We start from the raw sequence: 13,467 nt of genomic DNA, 5'->3' as shown, positions 1-13,467 counted from the left end.
CCCCTTATTCTTTGTATTGATATGTTCTTTATATCTCGTCCAACAAAAATTAATTGAGACCCTTCCCCCCGACGCAACCCAATCTTTCCATTTGATTGAAATATATATGTTTCGTTATCCCCTTATATCTTGTATTGACATGTTCTTTATATCTCGTTCAACAAAAATTAATCGAGCGTTCCCCCCACCCCTACCACCATAACCACGACCAAATCTTCTCGTATATATTTATTATTCTCTTATTTCTTATACTGATCATGTTCGTTATATCTCGTCTCACAGAAACTAATTGACCCCCTCCACTTCCCCACACACACCCCAAAATGTCATGTCTCACTATATAAAACTACACAATTTTCCGTTAGATAACGACACAAGGAAAAACGACGGCGTCACTTCATCTGTTTCTATAAATACCTCAAAACATTATCCCGTCTTCTTCTCCCTTTTGTCTCCATTCCTTATTTGTTTTCACACAATAACACCCTCACTGTGTGTATATAAAAACTATATAATATATATTACTATATAGTAAGTATCTTTCCAGATTCTGATTCTTCCTCACTGTTATACGTAAAACCTGGAGACAAGAATCTCAATTTTCTCTCCCTAATATTCGCCGGCGGTACTTTTCCGGCGCCGGCGAATATGTACCAATTTATTTTGCTGAAGATTCGTCATTGATTTGGTATATTATTTACGATTTGCTTAGGTTTTTCTCGATACATTTTTGGCTAAAACAGAGAAAATTAGCGATTTTGGATGCGAAATTCATCGACTATTTCAGGTATGAATTTTTTGATTAATTTGATTAATTTTCTGTGTTTTTTGCTGGGTTTGAGTCATTTTGGAGTAGAAAAATACAGTTTCTTTTGTTTTTTTGTGATTAATTTCAATATTTTTTGCTGGGTTTGAGGCATTTTAGAGGAGAAAAAAATACAGCTTTTTTGTATGTTTGTTATTTTTGATTCAAGCAGAATCTTAGTAGCTTATTTGATTAAGTTCTAAACTTTTTATTTTATTGATGAAGGTTCGAATTTCTTTTAGAATAGTTCAATGGCTTGGATTCACAATAACAACATATTCGAATATTTAGTATAATTTCATAAATAAGATTTGAAAAAAATAGGATGAATGCAAAATCTTTAGGTAAACTCTATGCTTAAGTAAAGCATATTTTAATTAGTAAGTAAAAATAAATACAATAATAAAGTAATTATGGTAAAAAAGTATAATCATAACAAATAATACGATAAATGAAGATAAATAAATGATAAAAGAAATAAATTGAAGAATATGATTGTAGAATTTGAACTTTGAAGTTCGAAAAAGCTCATTGATTTCTACATTTAAAAAAAAATTATCTAATTTAATTTGATTGAAGTAATTATCTAATTTAATTAATTGAAGTAACAGTAATTATATTACTATATTAGTATATTTTTTTCTAGAATTTTTGAATATTTAAATTTTATTTTTAAATATTGATGATGAATATGCGTTGGAAACTTCGATTATGGAGTCTGAGAAATTTAAAAAAGAATTTCATGCTGATCTTTTTTTCTAAAAAAATAAAATAAAATTATTCTTTTGCTTTTTGTATTATATATATGTGTGTGATGCTTTAAAGCAGGCACAGAGAAAAAACACATTGGGATTGGAATTCAACAAGTGACTACTCCTATTTTCATTCTCTTCTCCCAAAAATTCCATTTCTTCTTTTTTCTCCCCTTTTAAATAAAGTAGTACTTCCTCCGTTTTATTTTAGTTATTCATTTTATTAAAATAAAATATTTTATTATATTTTAATTTTTTATTCAGTTTTTGGTATTTATATTAAAATTCGACTAATTTAAATTTACACTGGATAAAACTTATTTGGGGATAGCACTTCCAATTAAAAAAATTTCATATTCAGAACTCGAACCCGAGACATCTGATTAAGGGAAGAGCAACCCATCCACGATCACTTACTAAATCAGAATAAAATTAATTAATTTTTTTTATTTTACCTCTATAAATAATAATATACATTAAATGTGAATAATTATAAGCTCAATATCTATTTCTATGTCCAATTAATATCATTAACATGAGTAAAGAATAAAATAGTAAAATTTATTATTTAATTTATGATTTCTATCATTATATAAAATAAAATATACTCAATTAAAATGAGTCAGAGGGAGTACTAAATAAATGGTATTTTGATCTTTTCATAGTCCTTTTTTTTTTAGGGGGTGAGCTCAAACTAAAATATTACTTTCTCCCTCTCTCATTTTATGTATCGCTATTTTATCGGACACAAAATTTAAGAAATAAATGACAGACTTTATAAAGTTTATAAAATTATTCCTTCTAAAGTTACTTTAATGTTTTATTTTTTAGTTGTATTTTCTTATTAAATGAGATCATCAAAGATAAAATGAGAATGATGTTATTATAGTTGTCAAATGAAGAAATATAATATTTTAGGACGAATAAAAAGAAAAATAAGTCATATAAATTGAGACAGAAAAAATAATATTTATTTTAGAGTGGGGAGAGGTAAATGAAATAGGCAATAAAATATTCATAAAAAAAATGTAATAAAGTAAAAAATAGAAAAAGAAATGCTGGCCAGGTCGAGGATTCGATCCCCGCCTCTGGTTAATGGAGCAAACTCTGTGGCTAGTTTTCTATCGTTTAGTGCGCTGATAGAGAAACAAAGGATTAGTCTCACCACTATCGGCTGTGAAAATACCTTGGGAAATAATAAAAAAAATGCTAGGTCTTTTTTATTTATTTGCTCCTATAAAGTATGCTTATTTGAGACAAAAGGACAATCTCTCATAAAGTGTTGATTAGAATAATGTTAATTTTTCTCTTTATTTCCCTTATTGATTTGTGGAAGGTGACTTCCTCTTGAATTAATTATTGTCTCTATAGTTTTTTGGGAAAATGTGTAGCACACATTGATTAAAGTCTTTATTACAAGTGGTGTCATATCGTTTCACATTTCTTTTATAATCCCCACGTATCAAAATAATTGATATATTTAGATTTTACATAGTTTTTAAGAAAAAATAATTAAGAGTATAATTTCATTAATATATTTTTTATTAATTTTTATTTATTGGGCCTATTAAATTTAGAATAATTTTTACTAAAAATAGAGTCAAAAGAATAATTAATTATTTCTTGATCTCTTCAATATGTCAATTATTTTAAGATAATTTTTTTTTAACAAATATGTCAATTATTTTGAGACGGAAAAAGTATGTTAATTCAAATCCGTTCTATCTTTTTCAAAATAATAGGCATGTATAGATTTTATACAACTCTTAAGTACAAGTTAATTTGGAGTGATTGAACTAATAATATAGTATTTTTTTATTAATTCTTTAATCTTCATTTATTTATGTGCTTCTTAATTTAAGAATAATCATTGTTAGGTATACAGTTAAAAGAAGTAGTTAATTATCTATTGATCTTTTAAACATGTCAGTTGTTTTTATATTAACTATTTTAAGAGGAAGAGAGTGTATACTCAATCAGTTCCATATAATTGATCACTTTCACTTTTTTACACTTAAGAAATTATAACAACAACAATAAATTGAGTGTATTCCCATAAAGTGGGGTCTGGGAAGGATAAGATGTACGCAGATCATACCGCTAGCTTAAAAAAGTAGAGAGGCTATTTCCGATTCCTAAGAAATTATAAATAAGAAAAATAATTTTACTAATTTACCCCTTAATTCAACTTTATAAACTAAATTTTACACTTTCAAATTTTTTTTATTGATTGTTATGCTTTACTTAAGTTTGAGATCCATCAAAATTTGACTTTCCAACCTTTATAAGATAGAAATAAGATTGAATATACATTATTATTCTTTTCAAATTTCACTTATAAAATTCTCAAAAATACATTATTGTTGATAAACTCATGGTTATTAAAAGGACAATTCGGTGCACTAAAGTTATCATTATGCACCGTGTCTAGGGAAGGGCTCCACCACAAGGGTGTATCGTATGCAGCCTTACCTTGCATTTCTGTCAGAGACTATTTCTAAGGCTTGAACCCATAACCTCTTGATCATATGAAGATAATTTTATCAGTTATTCCAAGGCTCTCCTTCAATAAACTCATGATTATTGCTGTCAAAAAATAATAAAAAAATCAATCAAAGGTTTTTTTTTTTTTTTTGCAGGTACTAAGGAGAAGAAAGTGACAAAAAAGTAAAAGAAAAATAAAAATAAAAATAAAAGGGAAATGCTGACGTGTATAACTTGTAAGCAAAAAATAGATGATGATGGAGGAGAAGAAGGTCCACGTGGGACCCCCAATACTAAAGAATCAGTCAAAAGCTTGACTGCCCAGGTTCTTATCCTACACCTTCCCTTACTCAATACTTTCCATGTAATTTTTAATATTATTAAATTTAATAGCTCGATTAATTTAAATTTACGCAATTCTATCAATTCAGCAAATAAAATGATCTTATATAAAAATAAAAATTTATTTTTTAAAATATGCACCCAAGTTAGATTAACTTGAGCCGGGGGTCTATCGGAAACAACCTCTCTACTTCCTCGGAGGTAGGGGTATAAACTGCGTACATTTTATCCTTCCCAGATCCCACTATGTAAAAATACACTGAGTTTATTGTTGTTATTGCACTCAAGTTAGATTATGAGTGGTGAGATTTTAATCATCCCATCATACTGCTCAATAGTAAAGAATTTTGCATTGCTTCAAACATGTCGATCCAATATTCAAGATGTGGCCTGTTGGTCAATGAAAAGAGAGTTAAAATCATAACGTTTCATGTTTAAATTTCTACAAAAATAAAAGGCACTAGGTAAGTATTTTTTTCATCTGTCCAAATTTTAATAGATAGGGGTAATTTTTTTTCGTATATTCAAATTTTTGTGGACAGAATTATTCGGTTCATGTGCTTGTGAGATCAAGTAGGTACCTCGTAGAATTAATTGAGGTGGACGAGCTAATCCGAACATCACAATTATAAAAGAGATAAAAATATGTCAAATCAATGGTATATTCCCTATGTACTAATTTATGTAGCATTATTTGATTAGACACAAAATTGAAGAAAGGTTTTTAAAACATGTGTTGTTAAAACAAGCCTCAGATAAATACTTCCTTCATTTCATAATAAATGAATTGTTGGAGTTTTTTTGGTGTTTCAAAATAAGTGAATCATTAAAATTTTTTTCTAAATTTACCCTTGAGGATTTGACAATCAAGGGGCCCATCAACTGAAAAAGGATAAAATAAATATGATTCTGTACTTTGAATAAGGGTAAAAATGAAAAACTATGTTAAATTTATGTCTTTGATTCTTTTTCTTAATCTGTGTGTCAAAGTCCAACAATTCATTTATTATGAAACGGAGGAAGTATGTTTATAAATAATCTCACTAAGGATAAAATAAAATTTCAAATAAATTTATTTTTAAATATGAAAATGTAAGATTCTTTTTGAAATAAACTTAAAATAAAAGCATGTGAACCACCCTCGTGAACTAACTACTGATCATTGCCTTGATAAGTTATTGCCTCACGGCCTCACCTATTAGCTAATCAGATACGAGCCTCTCCTCGACACATCCCTCCTTTGAAAAATCTCTTAGTGGGGTCCACATTTTATCCTCTGGGACCCACATATCAATTGAGCCCTGGGCTAGTTTTGGAATTGGGTATAAAATAGAATGAAACTTTTGGGCTACTTGGAGAGGACCATTCAAATGTGTTTGATCCAAGAGATTTCAAAGATCAATAAAGGCTTTTATTTGTGGGCACTATGATATAAATAAAAAATTGACTTACTTTACCCTACAATTAGGTTGGATCTTCATAACCATGTTATTTCTTGGATCATGTGTTTAATTTTTAAATTGGTCCCATGATGTTCCTAGCTTAAGTTTTTCTTCTTATTTTTCATCATCATTCAAATATTCCTTTTCTCTTTTTTCGATGTTTTGGTAGACACTATAATATTCATGACATAAAATTATTTATTGTGCTGACGATCTATCGAAAATAATTTTTTTATCTTAAAATTACACTGAGTACGTTATAGTTATTGTAGAATTATTTATTGAAAAACATCTTGGTTGGAGTATGTAATCTTATAAAATATTCTTAAAAGCATTTTGTACCCCTGAACTATGACCAAATTTGCTACATACATTCCAACTTCACAGGGTCCTATTACTTTCGAACTATAGTGTCACGTGATTAATTTTCAGCGATCACATATCGTTGTTAATAACTGAACGTGTCATATCCCTTATTCGTTATGTAGAAAAACAAGATCGAAAATTATTTATGAGTCTAAAATTTATGTTGCTCAGACTCTTTAAAAATATTGTCGTACTCTTGTCAGACTCTTTAAAACTAAACAGTCATTGTTATCTAATAAGTGTAAATAAGTTGTGACAAATTAACAAACAAATTGTTAGTTAATTAACTGGACCAGAGGGGAAGCTTTTTAAGATTTAAATATTATAAGGTGATTGTGTTTTCGAGATGATGTAGACAAAACATAGTGCCACTTGTGGAAGTCCAAATCAAAAAGAGATTGATAGCAGCACATGCTACATTATTTTTTGTCTTTTTTTTTTTCTAAAAACATTATAATGTTCGAGTCAGTTTACATATATTTCATATTTCATTAGATATTTATGTATTTTATAGATATCCAGTCATTCTGTTGGTCCTTATTGGAGCGAAGTAGAGTTTTAGTTGCACGTTCAATAAAACTTAATAGCTTTGATCAAAGTTATGTACTCGTGTTTAAAAATTTACTTAATATGTACAAATAATTTATCCAGATCTGCCTTGCTTCACCTTTAATCTCTGTCTCTTTTCCTTGAGTGAATCGAGAATTTATGTTCTTTCCCTTTTTCTAATATGAGTTAAAAGTTACAGATGACCCCTTATATTTGAGGGTAGGTGCGAAATAGTCCTTCGAGTGTGGTCTAACAAATAAGTTCGATAAATATTTATCGGAGACTGAAAGTGTTAACTTTTCGCAAACCTAATGGACTTAAAGGGACTATTTTAAACCTGCCCTCAAATATAGGGTACCTTACTGACCAACATTATATAAATCTGCTTCTGTTCTTTTCGAGTAAAATATCTAGTACCTCCTTGTACTATCATCAAATTTGTTACACACACTCCAACTTCACGGGGATTCTATTACCCCCACCCCCGAACTAAATTTCAGCGTATTTTTGTCAATCCTTTTTAGCTGACGTGACGCCTTTTGTCAATCTTTTTAGCTGATGTTCACACCTTTGACGTGTATCCCATTTTATGTAATAAAGATGCCATTTCAGCACAAAAGAGTGACAAAAATGCCCTAAAATTGAGTTCAAGTTAATAGGATCCCTGAGAAGTTGGAGTGTGTTGTAGCAACTTTTGCCATAGCTCTAGTGGTACTGGATACTTATCTCATTCTTTTCCAATAAAACAAGATTCTAGTTAAGATTACAATCATCTTTTATGACATATCTGATTTAGCCCATCATGAGAAAGTTGATTGAGTTATATTCTTTAGCATGTTTTTTTTTTTTGAATTCTTTTATATGGTCAAGCAATGTACAGTAATCTTTGATACAACAAAATCCAAAGTAATGTAGTTTCTGAGGAAAAAGACAATATGCATGTCTGAAAAAGACTAGTCTAAGTTTCTTTTACCTGTCCCACCATTGAATTCTTGTCCCATGAACCACTGTTCTCCAGTCTTGTGCTTACTCAATCTTGCATACTTTTTATTATTAAATTGATCAACACCTAGTGAAGTTAACTTGTGAAAGTAGGTGACTTTATGTATTATAAGGTTAACCAATCAATAATGTCATTGCTTTTGGACCAATCAGGCTTCACCTCTTTTTTTAACGTTAGTGTCGAAGGGGAGCCTTGGAGTAACCGGTAAAGTTGTTGCCGTGTGACCAGGAGGTCACAGGTTCAAGTCTTGGAGACAGCCTCTGGCAAAAATGCAAGGCAAGGCTGCGTACAATACACCCTTGTGGTAGGGCCCTTCCCTGGACCCTGTGCATAGCGGGAACTTTAGTGCACCGGGCTGCCCTTTTAGTGTCCTGGCCAACTTGTGCATACCTCAGCTGTTTTACGAATATCTGAGCTCAAGAAAGTTTACACAGATGGAAAAAGTCACCTAGTATTTTTGTCTTTATTGGGATTTGAACACGTTTTTAACATTAGTGTCCAGCCCATTTGTGCATACGAATAAATCGACTCAAGAAAGTTAAAACAAATGAAGTCACCCAGTATTTTTGTCTTCGATTGTATGTGAACCTGTTTTTAACATCGGTATTCAACCAACTTGTGCGTGCCTCAGCTATTTCGCGGAAAAAGTCACCTCGTATTTTTGTCTAAAATGGGATTTGAACCCGTCTTCATTGGTCGTTTTCTTTTTTATATTTTCTTTTCCATAGCCAATTTATCTTTTGCCAGTCTTTTTCTATCGTTGTAATACCTTCCCCTGAATTATTCTATTCTTGACTATGGGTAATCAGTGAAATTCTTCCTAATATTGGATAGCTTGTTCTTTCGTCTCAAAACCTGAATAATTTTCATAAAATGGTTCTTTCGATCCTTCATCGGATGGAGACACTTGTATTTGAATTTGACCATCTGAGTTAATTTGCACACACCTCAACTAAACGTGCAGCAATAATGGCTATTGTCAAAAGAAAACACAGTTTATTTCCTACGACTTAAATCACCTGAGCATTTCAATATGGAATCCAATGGCATATATAAACAGACGCTCAAACTTGACCTCAACTGGCAAGTGAACGCTTCAACTTTGAGAGTGCATATCTAAACACCTCAACTTGGTATCGATGGACAAATGAACGCTCCAATTCGTCCTGGTTTGTCTCGTTAACACCGGAGGCTGACGTGACACTTAAATTTGGATGTGTGTAGATGATCATTTTGTAATTTGGAGTGTTCAACTGACACAATAGAGATGAGTGGAGGTGCGTACTCAAAGTAGGAGCATTTACTTGCCAGCTGACGCCAAGTTTGTGTGTTTCTTCACGTATTTTGCCTAATTCAATAATTAAACCAACATTAAAATGTCTAACTAGTCTTTTTCTTCAAAATTAGAATATTAAATTTGACAAATATGGCTCTAAATTCTGCTGCTAAAGTTTTGTACTATACTCCTTTTAAGCCAAGGTATTTCTATTATCACCGAGAAACGTGGTGAAATGGTTTATACTGGTTCATCCTTAATTGGAGATCTCGGGTCAGAACATTCAGAAAGAAAAAACTGTTAAGACTACTTCGTCTTTTAGTGGCATAATATTCGGGTCAGGGAGTTTCGAATACTGAATGCATAAACGAAAAAGTAAGATCGATTTTGTTAAAAAAGCATTCATCTTCCGAACTTTGTTCTTCTTGTAAAACTTATGAATGTATAAATTTGCAGATCAAGGATATTGCATTAAAGGTCTCTGGTAAAAACAGCAAGTCTAGTACACCAACTAGCAGTTACAGGAGAGGACAAAGAGCTTATCCTGATTTTGAAACAATTGCAGAGGAAGTTCCATATGAACCAGGAAGTTCAAGTACTACTCCAACTTGGGATTTTAACCGTCATCATCGAACTCCTCGAGCAGATCCAAGATTTACAGGAGGATATAGTGGCGGTGGTGATGATGAGAAGAGAGAATCTGTCTACTCCCAGTCAGGTGATATGGTGTTGCCAGATGAAGAGGGGCCAAAAGAGTGGATTGCTCAGGTGGAGCCTGGTGTTCAGATTACTTTTGTCTCTCTTCCAACTGGTGGAAATGATCTCAAACGAATCCGCTTTAGGTATATATCAAGAACCTTTCTATCTTGAAACTTGATTATGGGAAATGTTTCATGTCTCATCTTTTGTTTTCCTTATTTCTTGTTATGTTTTCTTTACTGTCGTTTTCCCCTTTCATTTGTACTTTGATTTGCTGTATTCGATCCGAGGGTCCTCCGAAAACAGCCTCTCTATCTCCATGAGGTAGGGGTAAGGTGCACGCGCTCAACCCTCCCAAGACCCCACTTGTGGGATTTCACTGGGTATGTAGTTGTTGTTTGTATTCGATGTCTTGTCTTTCATAGTTAACTTTCTATAGAGTTTTCATCTTTCACACCCTTCAAAATATAGGCATGTTTACAGTTATAACACTCTTCCTTTTTTAATATATGAAAAAGGTTACGTTGATATGTATGTATGTTATCTGAGGAACTAGCCAAGTTGATTGTATGTGTACATGGCATGCAGCTTTCCAACTGCCTCTTTACGCTACAAAAACTAAAAATATACCAAGTATACTGACATTAGTTTCACATGTTAACTTGAAGTCGAGATATGTTCGACAAATGGCAAGCTCAAAGATGGTGGGGTGAAAATTTTGACAGAATTATGGAGCTCTACAATGTCCAGAAATTTAATCAGCAAGCTATGGACACTCCCGGGCGGTCTGAGCTTGGAGTAAGAATACTACGCCTTTTATTTGTATTTTATGTGTAGTACTTGTATCCAACTTGCTGCTGCTTCGATATACATCACCTATTAACTTTTGAAAATATACTCGCAACTGGTACTCATGAACTATTTCACGTTACCTCTATATTTCAACGTCTCCTACTAGAAAAATCCTATTTCTCATTGCATCAGACTCTACCGCAAGAATTCACAAGTTGGGGGCGGCTTTTCCGTTTTAGTTGCTCCTTTTCCATTATATCTTGATTTTCTAGCGTCTATTTGAAAGTAAATGGCTAGTGCCAGTACAACTTGAATTGCACAGTAGAATGAATTTACACTTTCAACAAAGGAATCAGTTTAAAGAACTTGCAAACTGGTTTGAATGAAACAGTTTGTTATGGTAACAACTTGAGAGAGTTAATTTGCTGTTTATAGAACATTTGCATTATACCCTTTTGTGTACCTTAGGCTCAATGGGCGTAGTTAAACTGTCATCACAGCTCTAGCTACTCAAATTTTACAAGATTATGATCCCTTGCAGAAGCACAAGTACCTCCAGTTTTGCCCAACACCTCTTATTATGAAGGCATATTATTACAGGGATACACTTTAATTCGCCGTTAACCGACAACTAAACTCTCCAACTTTGAGTATGTACATCTAGACACCTCAACTCATCTCCACTGTGTCAGTTGAATACTATAACTTACAACATGATCGTCTAGATTCCCCCAAAATTTATGTGTCACGTCGGCTTCTGGTGTCCATGAGATGCAATTGAGACGAGCTAGAGTGTTTAGTTGTCTGTTCAGATCAAGTTGCGGTTTCTAGATATGCACTCTCAAAGTTGGAGTGCTTACTTGCCAGTCGAGGCCAAGTTTGAACGTTTGTTAATGTACTGTGCTTATTAATCATGTAACCTCAAATGTATTATGCTTCACTAAGATTTCAAATTTCGTGCTTTTTTTGGTTATCTGCAGAGAGATTCTAATTATTCAAGGCTTGGATCACCTAGGGAAAGCAAAGAGTGGCCTCAGAGAAATTATAGACCATCCAGCAGCAGCCAATATAACTATGGAGGATCCAGTTCTTACACCCCTGGGCCTATGGAACCGTCAAGGATGACAACTGACTCACGAGCTTCAGTTGCCACGAGCATTGCTGGTGATGGAGAGTCAGAATGGATAGCAGAAGATGAACCAGGAGTATATATAACCATCAGACAACTAGCTGATGGCACTAGAGAGCTACGGCGTGTAAGATTCAGGTATTTCATATTTTCTAACTCTTCGCTAGTTCCCTTGTTAGTGCGACTACTTTAAGCTCGTTGTTTGCCAGGAATTACTATATTCTTGTCAGATTTATAGATATAACCATAGAGTAGCGTTGTTGCCTAATTTGTACAGACTCTTTATTTTTGATGCGGCACCCGTGTCAGATTCTCCAAAAATACACTAGCTTTGGCTAATCCGACATGCACCCGTTGACATTTTTGAAGAGTCCGAGCATATAGGTTGTTGCTGGTTAAAAGAAATGCAGAGGACCTGTAATGTTAGGAAACTATTTATTCCTATAATATTGAACTTTCAGGGGGTTATAAGGGGAGTGACATGAACAATGATTCATATGACTGATCCTAACTTGTTTGGGATTGTAGCAAGGTGGTTATCGTCTAAGTTGCGAGGACTCGTGTCGGATTCTCCAAAAATACACTAGCTTTGGCGAATCCGACACGCACCCGCTGACATTTTTGAAGAGTCCGAGCAACATAGGTTATCGTTGTTGTTTTCAAGTTCTGTTTTCCTAGCACGCTGGATTAGTTCAGTTGGACAAGAGTTGGGGCGTTGAAAAGCTGATTTAGACATTCAGTTGACAGGGGAATCTTGATAGTTCGAGTAGTTGGCTACCTGTATGTCCTTTGGTTAACCAATGTAATACAGAACAAGAAGTTTGAGCGCGAATTGAACAAGTTTTTACGTTCAGATTAGATGTTTCCAACTTTACACGCTTGAAAATGGCTTCTTCTAACTTCTTTTTGATCTATGCAGTCGTGAGAAATTTGGGGAGGTGAACGCGAAGCAGTGGTGGGAACAGAACAGGGATAGAATACAAGATCAGTACCTTTAAAGCATGTTTTTTTCCCAAAGAGCATTATCAAGGTATTATTCCCTGGAACTTAAGATCCAATGTAGATTCAACTTTTGATTCACTTAGTGTGATCAAGACGGTCCAAATGTGACCACCACGGCTCCTCTCTTCTCGAGAATCCATACATCCGTTATCAATGTATGGACATCTATCTCTCGACCATGCTTCTTCAAAGCGATTAACTCAACGATATCATCAGGCAATTCAAGCACCATTCTTGGCAGTTTAAAAGAGCTTATACCAGATTCATATTGAAGTATATAGTTATTTCTCCTCCTAGTCACTTTTTATTTTTTTGTGTCATCGCATTTTTGATCTCTAATTATACATTTTTTTTGGGAAAATTCTTTTTTTGGGCTTTATTTTGCCTTCAGTTTTTGGTTGAATGGCTTGGTGGATCTCCTAGTTTTTACTTAGGTTGTTTCTTTAGTTGTCTTTCTTTGTAACACAACTTTCTAGTAAAGGAAATTGAATCAAAAGCTGATGATGCTTAAAAAACTTGTATTGGTGTACTAATGTTATTAATCTCTAAATTACATAATCGCTTCTCTTTTATCTTGGGGCAAACAACATAAATCCCGACAATTCGAAGCTTAATTACTCAAAAATCCGACATTTTGCATAATTACTGAAAATCTCAATTTTGGGTGCTCGATTTTGGGTCTATCGAGAGACATAATTAGCTATCGATATGCATGAAGATACTTTTTTTCCTTTGTAAAGATACTAATTAGCTCCCGTTACATTTTTTTCAATTTTGAGTCTGTCAAGTTTCATAATACATCCAACAAAAACATATTTTTTCCTTA

At 32.9% G+C, this 13,467-nt stretch overlaps 1 protein-coding gene across 1 annotated transcript; it reads left to right on the top strand.

The window, feature by feature from the left end:
* The first annotated feature begins 281 nt into the window (after nucleotides 1-281).
* On the top strand, nucleotides 282-13,158 carry LOC107850443 (protein BREVIS RADIX). Its single transcript, XM_016694973.2, has 6 exons — nucleotides 282-787; nucleotides 4,197-4,366; nucleotides 9,476-9,861; nucleotides 10,387-10,516; nucleotides 11,491-11,777; nucleotides 12,559-13,158. The coding sequence occupies exons 2-6, from the start codon at nucleotides 4,259-4,261 to the stop codon at nucleotides 12,635-12,637; spliced, it is 990 nt and encodes a 329-aa protein (XP_016550459.1). The 5' UTR covers nucleotides 282-787; nucleotides 4,197-4,258; the 3' UTR covers nucleotides 12,638-13,158.
* The last annotated feature ends 309 nt before the right edge of the window (nucleotides 13,159-13,467 follow it).

The sequence above is a fragment of the Capsicum annuum genome, chromosome 1 (assembly GCF_002878395.1).
Source record: "Capsicum annuum cultivar UCD-10X-F1 chromosome 1, UCD10Xv1.1, whole genome shotgun sequence".
Classification (NCBI taxonomy): domain Eukaryota; kingdom Viridiplantae; phylum Streptophyta; class Magnoliopsida; order Solanales; family Solanaceae; genus Capsicum; species Capsicum annuum.
The sequence above is the reverse complement of the archived record's forward strand: the minus strand, read 5'-3'. Positions and strand labels throughout refer to the sequence as shown.

Bases quoted from the DNA above. Each gene is read 5' to 3' on its own strand.
- LOC107850443 (XM_016694973.2), top strand. From the start codon at position 4,259: ATGCTGACGTGTATAACTTGTAAGCAAAAAATAGATGATGATGGAGGA. The intron at 4,367-9,475 runs GTTCTTATCCTA...ATAAATTTGCAG, and splicing joins TCAAAAGCTTGACTGCCCAG to ATCAAGGATATTGCATTAAA. The intron at 9,862-10,386 runs GTATATATCAAG...GTTAACTTGAAG, and splicing joins CTCAAACGAATCCGCTTTAG to TCGAGATATGTTCGACAAAT.